Source organism: Hippocampus comes, unplaced genomic scaffold, assembly GCF_001891065.2.
Source record: "Hippocampus comes isolate QL1 unplaced genomic scaffold, H_comes_QL1_v1.1 scaffold213, whole genome shotgun sequence".
Lineage (NCBI taxonomy): Eukaryota > Metazoa > Chordata > Actinopteri > Syngnathiformes > Syngnathidae > Hippocampus > Hippocampus comes.
This window is the reverse complement of record NW_017806232.1, coordinates 323,188-336,103: the sequence shown is the minus strand read 5'-3', so window position 1 is coordinate 336,103 and position 12,916 is coordinate 323,188. Positions and strand designations below refer to the sequence as shown.

Here is a 12,916-nt window from a genome sequence, read left to right as displayed (position 1 = left end):
TGGGGGGGGGGGGGATTTGTGGGACCAGTAACTTACTGGCTCAATGACCTCCACGTTTCTCACGGACTGGTCGGGTGCCACTGCGGGCCAGTCCGACAGCTCCTGGTATCCAGTGGCTTTGCTGTTGAGGCTGTGAGAAAGCGTGCCCAGCTGGAAACGATCTCGATCTGAAAAAGCGGCAGCGCGAGAAAAACATACAAAATAATCATTGTAAAATGGGCGCCCAGCACTCATCACGCAGATCCAGTCAAGTGGCTGCGGCTATTGTGACCGGTTCGTGCAAAGTACCTTTGAACGCCGACTGGAGCATGGGGGCGGGCTTGGGTGCCAAAAGGATGCGGCGTGCGTACTTGTTGAGGGCGCCGCTCTTGCAGCTGGGCACGATCAGCTGTCGTATAAAGCGGGTGCGATCCCGGATATCGTAGTTCTGGTCGTACTTGCCCAGGTTGAGGATGTATTGGGTGAGCAGCTTGGTCTAGAGAAGAAATCCCCCCACCCACCACCATTTTTTTTAAAAAAAAAGGCACACATTCTTTTGTTCTGTGCTTGACATCCTCATACCTGCTTGGAGTTGGTGAGGTAGAGTTTGGCCGCCAGGTTGACGGCCTGCAGCTTGACAATGTCCTCCTCCGTTGTGAATGTTTTGGCGATCTTGCGCAGCACGTCGGGCGCAATCTTGGGCACGCGCTCGCAGTACTCGCCCATGAGCCACAGGATGCTGGCGCGAGCCATGGGTACCTGCGGGAGTCCAGCCGGGAGGATTGAGCAGCACGTCTCTTTGCACATGGATTAAATAAATCACATCCGCATGGCATCTTACTGTGATTTTGTCAAAGAGCTTGGCCATATGCTTGATGATCTCGCTGTGTTGGGTGGGCTGGGTCAACAGCAACTTCCGGATGACCACCACGCTCTCGGCCACCACGCCCTCTGCACAAAACGGTGCAGGCAATATGACAACATGATTTCTCCCATGTCAAAGAAATTTGAAGGCGGCGACCTTTGGTTTTCATAATGATCGATATTGGAATCAGAATGACTAAAATTGCAGTATGACCCCATCTGTATCAGAAACATTTGGAAGTTGCTACTATAACCAGCGAAGAAATGAAAGAGTAAGAATGAGGAGACTATTGAGAGGAAGAACAACAGTGGCCATTTTACCATCTCTGTTGGACAGCAGCAGCACCAGACCGTTGAGGCAGGTGTCGGTCACCTCGGCGATGTTGGTGGCGCATCGTCCGATGGCCTGGATGGTGGCCGCCGCAAAGGCTTTGTCCTGGCTCTTCACGTACGTCTGCTCAGACAATCAAAGTCAAGGTCTGCCGCCCGTCCAAAAACCGTCTACGAGAAGCCAAACCTGGAACTCTCTCAGGATGGTGGAGATGTTGGCCTCATTTGCCAGGTTGGTCAGGATCTCCAGCTACAAAAACAATAGTTTGTGATCCAACGGCATTCACTGCAAAAAGATATTGCCAATGCGGATCATACCTTCAGTGTTTTGATGTGCGTAGTGTCTGTGGATCGGACGTAGAAGCTCTTCATGAAGGGCTCAAACATCCCCTGTTTGCATTGAAAAATCAGAAGAAAAAACAAAACAAAACGACTAAAGTGGCCTTGCGTTTGAATGGCACTTACCTTCCTCTGAATTGACATGGTGGCGATGTTCTGGAGAACCACATACTGCACCTCTCTGCGGCACACGATAGAGTAGCGATCAATAACCGGCGATCGAGGGCGGACAGCTGGGCTCAAATGTTTACCTGTGGCTCCTCAGCAGGCGCACCAGAGACTTAGTCACCATGTTGACTTCCTGTTTGGGCGCCAGGTGCCAGTAAAGCTGAGCCACTGCCATCACCACCTCAAAGCACAGCAAACACTTAGTCCCGTGCGCTCGCATTTTCACCGCAATGTTTTTTTGTTTGTTACTGACAAACCATTGATGTTGCACATTCTCAAAAAGAAAACAACTGATGTTGCAAATTCCCAACAGGAAGACAATCTAAAGGTTGAGCTTTCCTAAAAAGAAAACTACTGATCAACTTTCCCAAAAAGAAAACTGATAAAAAATATATTTACATTGAAAAAAAAACTATTGATGCAGTTTCTTAAAAAGAAAAGCTTTCTCGCAAACATATACACCCCTAAATGACAGCAATACGGATATAGATCACATGAAAATATATGTGCACTGACTGTCAAAAATGAAATAAAAGGAACAAAACGAGAATTTGCATTGAAACAAGTGTTGATGCGAAGTTTGCAGAATTGCAGTGCACATACTGTGTGTGTGGGTTTGCGTGTAGAGGCATCAACAAAGATGGAGAAGGTGGCTGCTTTTTCGCCGCCGCCGGGGAAGAAAAACAAAAAAAAAGAAAACCGCAGTGCTTGTCCCATTTTTAATCATTGGGAAGCGGCGAGGAGACCTTGAGGCTTCCGCGTGATGGAGAAGCGCTCGACGTGTGTGGCCATCTTGTGACAGCTACCGGTTTGTCCATGTGCCTTTGTGTTTAGACAAAATGGCAGCCCAGGAATACATCATTGCTGAGAAGTGTTTGTCTACGCGTGTGGATTTGGAAGCGCGAGTCGTGTGGGGTGACTTTTGTCACAGGTTAATTGTTTGCACACATCTTTTTTAAACGAACATTTGTGTGTTTTTCACATTACGCGGAGAGAAAAATATATGTATGAGTAATGTTGCATACTATGTGTGTGTTCCATGTGTTAAAGTAGAAGTTGGTTGAAGGTTTATACTAACTCTTCACATCTATGCTCATTTCCGTCTTTATGCTATGTGAGCAATAAGCTTACAGACTTTCTTTTGAGACAAAATTTTTCTTCCGCTGGGTCTTTTTTCTCCTCAGAGTCCGAGTCGTAGAAGGTCTTGTCATCGTTTTCCACAAACACGGCACCCTGGGCGCCGCCGTGACAAGTCAAACACACAAAGGCACTTAATATCAACAATTGTCGCTGACAAATCCTTTGTTTAAAGAATGCAACTGAATTTTCGAAGGTGTCCAAACTTGGTTCAATAAAACACATTTCCAATGTCGAAGGTAGGAATGTAAGAGTACAAGGAAGTGGAACTGCCTCAGGGCCTCGCCACACGCTAATTTTTACAAACATACACAGTGCATCTCAGTCTCTAGCTGATGAATGCCATAGCTAGCAGAGTGCTTTCGGCAGTATGTCAAACTTAACTGCTTCCAAACTATTTTTTTTCCCCTGGCACCTTCCAAAAAAGAAGAAACTCTTGATAATACACTAATCTGATGTGGCAGTCCCACAAAAGACTCATGATTATCCTTTGATGCTGTGTTGCACTTTTGTAAAACGACAAACAATTGACGTTGCTCTTCCCCAAAAAGAATAGAAACTCCGGATGTGGCACTTTCCCCAAAAATCTATTGTTTGTTTTGTTGCACTTCCCAAAAACAGAGTCGTGATGTAGCACTTTCCAGAAAAGAAGACAATGAACATTCCACTCTCCGAAAAACAACAACAAAAACTATTGATGCTGCACTTTCCTAAGAACCAAAAAAGAAATGATCTCTGCTGCACTCTCTTAAAAGATATTGATGGCGCACCACTGTAAAAACAATCCGAACTCGTGATTTGGCTCTTTCCCAAAATGAAGACAATATATTGCTTGACTGTTGCACTTTCCAAAAAAGAAGACAGCTATGTTTCACTCCCCCACAAAAACAAACTATGCACTTTTCTAAACAGACAACAATTAATGCTGCACTTAAAAAAAAAAAAAAATAATCTAAAAGAAACTATCGCGACTGCACTTTCCTAAAATGATTTATTCGGACCCCCAACCCCCAAACATCAATCTATTATTGATGGCGCACTTCCCCAAAAATCAAACATTTGGTTGTTGTTGCACTTTTCTCAATAAGAAAATATTTTGGCACATTTTTAATACACAGCGCTGTGGATGAATTGACTGAATCTCTGAAAATAACGTCGTGGTGCAGATGGTGTGTAGCCGGTCACCTCCTTCCAGGGGCTGATGAACTGCGTGCGGGCGTAACGCGTCAGCATGGAGATGATGACCACCTGGCCCCACTCCTCCACATCCACCAGCAGGTTGCACAGCTTGCGGTAGTTCTTGTGGATCAGGTCGATGCGATCCGGGCACACCTCCTCGAAGGCCATCACCACGCTACCCGCCACAAGCTGGCGAGGACCAAGAAAAAAAAAAAAGCCCACAATTAGACAAAATCAACAAAGTGTGTCGAGCCACTCAGGGGAAATAGAAACAATTGTTAACAAATCTGACCTCATTACGCCTGCGAGGCTAAAAGGAGCGGCAAAAAAAGAATAAAAAAGTATTTTCAACTTTGATTGCAACCAGCGTTGATCATTGCGGGGGGAAAAAAATGTGAGCGCTTAAAAGTTTAAATTGAGTCATTTTCACAAGCGTGAGAAGAAAATCCATCAATTATACCTTTCCTACAAATCAAAGCAATTTATGTGCAATTCCCCGGGAAGCAGAACAACTCTATAATTTAGTTTGTTTGGCTCCATTTGTAGGTCTAGCTTGTTTCTCTATTTGTTTTCTACAGATGGCAGCTGATTGTTTTTGTTTTTCCTTCTTTGAATTTGTTTTTTTTTTTAAAGAAGAATATCAAACGGAGCGGCACCTGTTAGCACGTCTGCCTCACATTTCAGAGATCCGGCCGGGGTTCAATTCCGGGCTCTGGCCCTCCTGTGTGGCGTTTGCATGTTTTCCCCGTGCTGTGTGAGTTTTTTCCAGGTACACCGGTTTCCACCCACATTCCAAAAACATGATGCATGGTAGGTTGACGGATCACTCTAGAATGTCCCTAGATGTGTGTGTGTGTGTGTGTGTGTGTGAATGGTTGTTTATCTCTGTGCCCAGCGATTGGCTGGCAATCAGTTGAGTGTGTACCAACTTTCAACCTCAAAGGTAAACTTCCCGCGCTGTCAAGAACAGTCAGTGTGGTTGATAAGGTGGTAATGGGAAGGGGAAAGAAAAAAAAAACCACACTAAGAAAATGGCTCTTCTATTAACAATAAATTTCCTCAAAAATTATGAGGGGCAGGAGTGCGTCCTTGAGTCTGTGTTTGCGATGAATTCTAATTAGGCTGATGTAAAGACAACACTGCTCCCTCCCCCCTTTTTTTTTTTTTTGATGGATAGTACATCGTGGCGTCGGACGATCCATCCCTTCCTTCTTAAATTAATGGCCGTCCCACCTCGTCCCTAATCATAGGGAACCCTCACCTTCTTTCCTTCTCTGGTTTCAATTTAGTGGCAGGCTGGGAAGGTGAACGTGGGGAGGGATCCATCATTTAATCTTGTAATGGGCGACATAATAGATCCATCACGCTAAAACAGCTGCACAAACTCCGCCGTCAACAGTCCCATCACGGTGTCCCATTTTGTCTTTAAAACAGCCGCAGAACCCCCACGCCCACACCCGTGCTTCCTTACCAATGTGTGTCACAGCCACCGAAACAAGTGGGCACATTTGGAAATGTAAATGTCAGAAGGCAACAGCAACTTCATTTTTCCTGGCGATCACCTGATAGCGTTCCTAACCACGCCCACAGGCTTGTTTTTTTTGTTTGTTTTGTTATTGATGTTTTTATAAATGAACTCTTCACAGAGAACGCAGAACTTCAACTTCTTGAGAAGGAAATAAACTGCAATAACAACAAAAGCCGATGGGGAATAGTGGGTAGGTGGGCCGAGAAATGTGTAGCCTTTACATTTAAAATTACAACCATTTCCAGGCGTTTCTGATAAACAGATAAAAGTGAACGATCTGCTTATGTCAATTAGAAGCATTTACAGCATTTCTGTTTTTTTTTTTTTTCCTTTTTTTAGGGCAAGTCCCAATTTGAAACTGCACAATGTCAGTGTAGTACCACATTGCGCCACAACACGCCAGCCCTGAGTTTAGCAGGAAGAGATGCAGCATAATTAAAAGCAAGAAGAGGCAGAGAATGTCCCCAACTAAACTCCGGTAGTCGACACCATTCCACTAACAATATTTGCTTGCCTGCGAGTACTGTTGCGTGCTCTGTTTGTAAAAGAACAGCATACCGAGTTGACTGTCTCATCATGTCATGCCACTTCTAAAACCATACGTAGGCATAAAAACGCACTTGTGATGTCTATTAAATATTCAGGAGGGGGTTTCGCCATTAATCAGCAGCAGCTAGTACTTGTGTGATGATGGCGTCTCCCCTCCCGTCCCCCCACCCCGCTCAATTCCCAAGCCTCACGTGTGCGCAGAGAAGTCATCTGTCTTCGTTAATGGGCTGCAGCTAAATATGCTATATATCTGCTCCCAAGCTTGCCGTCCCACATCAGCAGTTGGCCCAAGCCGCTTTATTTGTTTGTACAATTACAAGTGTATGCTATGAATACATAATCACCAAACTCTGAGCATGAGTGCAGTGAAGCAAACAAATTAAGCATTCATTCATTGAGACCAGCTCCAATAATCTTTAATTTTTTTTTTTTTTTTTTTTTTTTAAAGACGTCAGAGCGTGATAAATGTAAAATGGGGTGACACAAGTGTAAAGCTCAACGAAAGCTTAAGCAGGAGCACGTGAGGACGTGTGGATTTAAGTGGCCGCAAAAAGAAAAAAAAAAAGTGAGGCACTGCCAGAACAAACTGTGGCACAGGGATACAAAAGGGCCAGGGGGGCCAATCGCTTAACTGGGTTGCCCTCTGGTGGCCGCACTCACCGTGCTTTTGTCCTTCAGGAGCTTCTCGATCACTTCAATCAGATGCTCCTTCTGCTCGGGATCGAGGCTGAGGAACAAAATGTGGAAAAGGTATTAAAAAAAAAAAAAATCAAAAATAGTATAGTGCCCGAACAATGTTTTTTTTTCTGTGGAAGGTATGCACATCACGCTTTTCTATCCAAATATGGTTGAATGCTTAACTGTCTCAAGTGTGTCTTAAACTCCGCCTCGTCCATCACTCTATGGGAGCCGTGCAACATCAAACCGCCTCACGACAGAAAGACTGTCTTTTTTTTTTTAAACTAATAACGAGTGAAAAGTGTGAATTGGGATACATTTGATTCATCCTGTTGTGTTCAATATGGATCTTTGTCACGCTACGGTGCAGAAGAAAGCCTCAAACTCAAGTTCCGCACAGACTCATGACACTGCTTTGGAGATGCGAAGATTAGGCCCAACATCAACGAGATGGTCGCATTAAAAGTGTGAATGTACGGTTGCGCGCAGGTACCTGTAAAGCTTCTGGATGGCATGGGCAGAAGTCTTCCTGACGTAAGGCGACAGGTCGGCCGCCGCCTCCTTAATTGCTAGCATCATGATGGGGACGATGATGGGGACGCGGATGCTGGACAAAACCCTCAGCGCGCTGGCCCGGATCAGTTGGTTTGGGTCCTGTTACAAAATGTGTGTGCGTTTGATTATAAGGATAATTTTTTTTTTCCTACTGGAAACACGATACTACTTTCCCATTGGCTATGGCGTTGGTGCCATCTTGTGGCACTTAAGGGTGTTACAGAAAGAGCGAATGCTAAAAGGCGTTACCTTGAGGGCTCGCTGGAAGGTGCTGATGGAAAGCAAGGCGAGATCCTGCTGCTCTTCCGCGTATCTCACCAAATACACGTAGACCAGCTTCTTCAGCTGGCAAATGACACAAACAAAACCGACTTGAGAACAAAACTTTTTTTTTTTTTCCCCCATGTCTCGAACTGACAATGTTGAGGGTGCTGGTGCAGGAGGAATAATGATCAAGTTGCCTACTGAACTCACTCAAGGTGAAGGTCTAACAGAAGACTTCAGAAGTAGCAGCCTACTTTGTGAAGCAACCTTTTTTTTGGCGCAGACATGGAAACAGACGATAGAGTCATACCTCGATATTCTTACTCGCCACGTTCTTCACCACGGCGGGAAACAGCTCCGACGCGTTTTTTCCTTTGGCAATCAGCTGTGGAGAAAAAAAAAAAAAAAAAACATACAGTTGTGTTCACAAGATGCTTTCAAGTGAATAACATCTGTCTGGAATCCAGAGACACTGCACACTCACCCCGACGACCCTCTTCATGGCCTCCAGTTTGAGCGACTCCTTGTTACTTTCCAGCATTTCTTTTAGGTCTTCATTCCTGAAGGGCACAAAGCAAGACGAATTGTGATAACAACGGCACTTTGGCTTGTTAAAGACATTCAGGTCGCGTGTGAAAGGTCCACAAGGGCGATGATTGTGTCAACAGGCCAACTTGGGAAAACAAAAAAAAAAAACAAAAAAAAAAAAAAAAAAAAAAAACAAGCAAAAAACACAAGTGGAATTAATCACTCACTTGCTGGAGCAGCTCATTCTTGAGCTAATGCAAAAACTGTGGTAGCATTGTGTACCAGTACACAGACATCTGTTGTGCTCAACATTCCCAACACAATGTCCAAATACCAAATCCGAAAAAATCAGCAATCACAGTTTTCATAAATGGGATTTTAAAATGTTGTTTGTGTTTCATAAAACTAAAAAAAAAAAAACATTTTTTAAAAATGTTCCAGGTATCCCAACAGCAAAAAACGTCATTAATCTTAGTATTCCAGTTCTGCAAAAGCATTTTTAAAAAGTTTCATTGTGTTTCAGATATCTGAAGAATATCCCAAATTATTTTCTTCACATTTCAGCAATATGAGAAAAAATATATATGTACAGTTACTTTAATGTCTCGGTTTTCAGATCTTTGGGTTTTGGATGGCTGACAAACATACACAAAACAACATTTGATTCCTTTTTTTAGTAACCTGTAAAACACGACAACTTTTTGAAATATTTTCCATAATTTGAATGATTTTTTTTTTTTACTTGTTAAGAATTTGATGTCAGCAAACATCAAGAATTTTTTTTTATTTTAGTTCTCCCCAAAACACCCCAAAATTAACGCCTTGGTATTTCAGCAATCCAAAAACCAACAACAGCTTTGGTGACACTCTACCATACACGAAAAATGAAAATTAAACTCCAAACTGGACAAGTCAAGGTCCTCAGATCTCATCCGTGCCATCATACCCGTCTCTAAGCGACTTGTTGGCTGAAAGCGTCAGGGTGCGTTCTTCCTGGCTCAGCTCGGACTTCAAGGACAGCTGCAGGTGCTCAGCCGACACCATGGCCGACCTGACGGCCACGGCTGCCTCCGAGCGGAAACTCAACAAGCGTGCATCCATAGCGAGACACTCTCCTCGCCGCTGCTCTCTGGGGCAACCGGTCGGCTTTGTTTGCACACTCGCCGCTTGCCTTCTTCCTCTTGACTTTGGCAAATTAAGTCGCAAGACTGAGTCAGCTCGCTAACAGCGTGTCATTCTTCTGCTAACGGACTACACGTTTTTCCAGGACCATCCTCCCCTAGTCACCTGCCGTCACCATGTTCATTCCCTGGCTTAACTACTCTGGACGGTGGGCAACTTTTTTTAGTCACCTAGCAGTGTGTTTGACGTGACGGATAACATGAAGAATGTCAGGGAACAGCCGGGAGCATGTGATCTGAATCAATGTCTTGTGGCCATAAACATCTCATTGGGTTCACTCGTTTAAGTTTCGGATATGTGAAAAACATCAACAATCATTTGTTTTAGCATTTTTGGTATCTGGAAAAACATCCCCCAAAAAATGTCTCCTGCCATTTTAATTCTGATACCCAGAAGCTATAGAAATTGTTTGGTCTCCGTCATTTCACAATTGCAGTTAACATCCAAAAATATTTGCCTTGTGGTTCCCATCGATATCCAAAAAACATCCGGGATCTGTTTTCCTATCCCAAAATCTTGCCTATATATTTGCCTTGTGGTTCCCATCGATATCCAAAAAAACATTTGGGATCTGTTTTCCTATCCCAAAATCTTGCCTAAAATATTTTGTTCATTTTTCTCATCTGCAAAAAAAAAAAATGCTTTCTTAAGTGTATCCGCTATCTGGAAAAACAACCTAAAAAATGATATTTCAAAATAAATCTTCTAAAACAAGTGAAAATGTGACACATACTTCCGAGTTTGAGGCACCAATGTGTACAGCAAAGTGTGACATTCCTCACTGCCACCCAACTCGAGCTAAACACAAGATCCGAGAAGCTGCTGTCATGTGGACTGCTGAAATCTTTGTAACAGACCATTACCCTCTGCTGGAAACTGGCTGACATGATGCCCAAAATCTTTAATGTTCTCAACAGTCAGGTGTTTGTCAACCTTTATTAAGCCAAAGCAAGACTTTCCATGACGAAACAAGTAGGGCCAATGTTCTTTTTAAGACCAGTGTCCATTCCAATGATCTAAATATGAATAAAATTGCCCTTAAAGTGTCTCGACTAAAACCATGTCACGTTTTGTTGGTGCCGCTGTTGGAATTGCGTGATGACAAGTCAGTCCGTGAATCATTTTAATTAATAAGGTAAATCACCTCAATATAAGTTCACAGTCAGAAAAATCCTACCTAGCACGTGTGTACACGTTTTTTTAAGACTTTGAAAGATGAACTTCAGACATTCTAATGGCAATTGAAGCCTTGTTTTTTGATTCATGATTCAATGCCTTTTCGTGCTTTTTTAAGGATCCACTGGATCCCTTCAGTATTAGTTCAAAAAGTGTGTTTTAAAAAGTTAAAATCTGTTCACAGTTACAATTTAAAAAGACATGCTTTAAAGTGCTGTATGTCGCTGATTGCGGGCGGGAGTGGACCGCAGCCCCCGCGAGAAACGGGGGGGTGGCTAAATCTGACATTTTGACCCAAATTTAGTGGCTAACTGTCACTGGCCATCATTGTAGCTAGCTACCACAGTTCGCCTCCGCTGAGGACACGTCAACGTGGCATACGTAGCTTAGCATTAGTCAAAGTAGTCATGAAACAGTAATAATAAAGTGGCCTCACTTTTTAAAGTCAGCGCTGAAGAGTCCGAAGGCGGCCCCGGCCCCGGCGGTGGCCGTGCTCTCCTGGCCAGCCTCCACCGCAGTCTCCGCTCCTCCACCTTGGTCGTTGTACAACGCTGTCGTCGACATCTTCCAAACTTTGTCCACTCCCTATCCCACAAAAATTTGAATTAAAATAAAAAAATAAACTCCCACTTTCACCGCCGAAGGCCCACTAAAGTGTCGTGTTTGTCGGCGTAGCACCCGTCACAGAACTTTAATAAGACCCGGATAAACTTCTGTTGAGATTTTCCTCCAACTTTTTTTTAACATTCAGTACCGGAAGTCTACAGCTGGTGTCACATGACAGGTTTCGAGCGAGGCAAACATAGACTACTGTAGATTAGAACAGGTTGTCCATTGTGTTGTGGGGTGGGAGGCGCTCTTTGAAATGTGTTTCTATGCTCAATGTGCTTTACTCCCTCAAAACACTGCCGCGAGGAGAAGCATGTGACACATCTTCTACTTTTCTTTCTTAAAATTAAAAAAAATGATCATGATGAACATTTCTATCAAATAGTGTAGCCTATCTTCAAACAGGAACACATAATTCCTGTAAACTCTTTTGTTTTTCAGTCAATGTCCCTTTAAATGTAACCATGGTTACAATATTTCACTTTCCAAGAAACGTGCAATTTCCTAACTGGTTGGATTTAGATTTAGTTTAAGTACTGGATCTCGAAATTTAAATACATTTTAATGGAATGACTAAATTGAGATTTGGGCTGCCTTCTGGCTTCACCCACGGGGGGCCCTCTCGATGACGGAGGCGGCAGTGAGTCACCGCGCATGCGCATATGCACCAACTCCACTCTCAACATGGCGCTTGCAAAGTCCGTGTACAATCTGCTCTTCAGGAGAACGTCCACTTTCGCCATAACCATCATGGTTGGGGCTGTCTTTTTCGAGCGAATATTCGACCAAGGTGGCGACGCGATCTTTGAGCAAATGAATCGCGGGGTAAGACACTTTATCGATGCGGAAATTCTGCTTCTATCCTGACCTTGCATAGGCAGAGGGCGAAGTGCTTCTCGGTGCTAGCGAAGCTAACTTCGCCGCTACCGCTAATTTGAACCTACTTAGAGTCATCAAATTGTGTATTATTTTTTCATCATTAAACTGATCTTGTTTTTTGTTAGAAATTATGGAAGCACATCAAACATAACTACGAGACCAAGGAAGAATAATGGGGACGCCCGTTTCCACTGGCTCAAGTTGAAGCTTGTCATCGATCATCCTGCCTGTTTGGACTCCACTCACTCATTCACCCACCGAAACAAACAACAGCAAAGACGGACTCAATGTGCTTCAAACTGACTCCAAAGTTTGACCAGACCCCGCGAAGGTGATGCAGTGGACCCCTGGCATTTCATTCTCCCGATTCCTGTCATATGTTCTGCCTTTGTTGTCACTCTCACATATTGTAAATGATTAAATTAAATGTTGACGTCTTAACGGATTGGTCTATTGTTGTTTCCTTCCAATAATATTACTTATTTCCATCTGTCCCACCCTATGTTGAGCCATGCCGCATATCTTGGAAAAATCAGTGCACACTGCCTAAAATCTTATGAAAACTATACAGAAATAAGGAAGATCCCGTCTGACCTTACTCTCACATGCACTTAGTGTGTATTGTAAGCCTGTGGTCCCTTGAGATTCAAGTGATCCATACTATTTTTTTTAAACGAGTCATCATTCAAATGATTTTTTTCTTTGTTTTGACTTGAGTGCAAGCTTGAGAAACGCACTGTATTATAGCATTCAACTCTCACCACATTAGGGAACACTTTTACAGGTAAACTACATATTATATTTGTATATACATCTATCGTTTCATATGTCAAAAATGTTTGCAGTTGACAGCGCTCCCATTACAATTTGTTGAGTTTTGGGGGAGGTCAAAATGTATTTCTTAGTACAACATTCTAATTCATTCCAGTGAGAGAGATGATGATTCAGGTGAATTTTCATTTAGAAATTCAA

At 43.4% G+C, this 12,916-nt stretch overlaps 2 protein-coding genes across 2 annotated transcripts in view; one reads left to right on the top strand and one right to left on the bottom strand.

Moving 5' to 3' along the window:
• The window catches only part of ap3b1a (adaptor related protein complex 3 subunit beta 1a), a 31,568-nt gene extending 20,337 nt beyond the window's left edge, over window positions 1-11,231 (bottom strand). The window contains exons 1-17 of the mRNA XM_019856445.1: window positions 10,893-11,231; window positions 8,055-8,130; window positions 7,881-7,955; window positions 7,556-7,651; window positions 7,245-7,405; window positions 6,734-6,800; window positions 3,993-4,185; window positions 2,816-2,900; window positions 1,764-1,928; window positions 1,639-1,693; window positions 1,492-1,563; window positions 1,361-1,423; window positions 1,165-1,297; window positions 821-930; window positions 562-738; window positions 289-475; window positions 37-167 (exon numbers count right to left, since the gene is read on the bottom strand). Of these exons, the coding sequence (XP_019712004.1) occupies window positions 37-167; window positions 289-475; window positions 562-738; window positions 821-930; window positions 1,165-1,297; window positions 1,361-1,423; window positions 1,492-1,563; window positions 1,639-1,693; window positions 1,764-1,928; window positions 2,816-2,900; window positions 3,993-4,185; window positions 6,734-6,800; window positions 7,245-7,405; window positions 7,556-7,651; window positions 7,881-7,955; window positions 8,055-8,130; window positions 10,893-11,020 (1,974 nt within the window). The 5' untranslated portion in view covers window positions 11,021-11,231. The remainder of the gene's footprint in view (window positions 1-36; window positions 168-288; window positions 476-561; window positions 739-820; window positions 931-1,164; window positions 1,298-1,360; window positions 1,424-1,491; window positions 1,564-1,638; window positions 1,694-1,763; window positions 1,929-2,815; window positions 2,901-3,992; window positions 4,186-6,733; window positions 6,801-7,244; window positions 7,406-7,555; window positions 7,652-7,880; window positions 7,956-8,054; window positions 8,131-10,892) is intronic.
• A 482-nt stretch (window positions 11,232-11,713) lies between these two features.
• uqcr10 (ubiquinol-cytochrome c reductase, complex III subunit X) lies at window positions 11,714-12,389 on the top strand. Its single transcript, XM_019856372.1, has 2 exons — window positions 11,714-11,890; window positions 12,070-12,389. The coding sequence occupies exons 1-2, from the start codon at window positions 11,720-11,722 to the stop codon at window positions 12,115-12,117; spliced, it is 219 nt and encodes a 72-aa protein (XP_019711931.1). The 5' UTR covers window positions 11,714-11,719; the 3' UTR covers window positions 12,118-12,389.
• Window positions 12,390-12,916: the final 527 nt, after the last annotated feature.

Excerpts from the sequence above, each read along its gene's own strand:
- uqcr10 (XM_019856372.1), top strand. The coding sequence starts at position 11,720 with ATGCGCATATGCACCAACTCCACTCTCAACATGGCGCTTGCAAAGTCC. Across the intron at positions 11,891-12,069 it reads TTGAGCAAATGAATCGCGGG|AAATTATGGAAGCACATCAA; the intron begins GTAAGACACTTT and ends GTTTTTTGTTAG.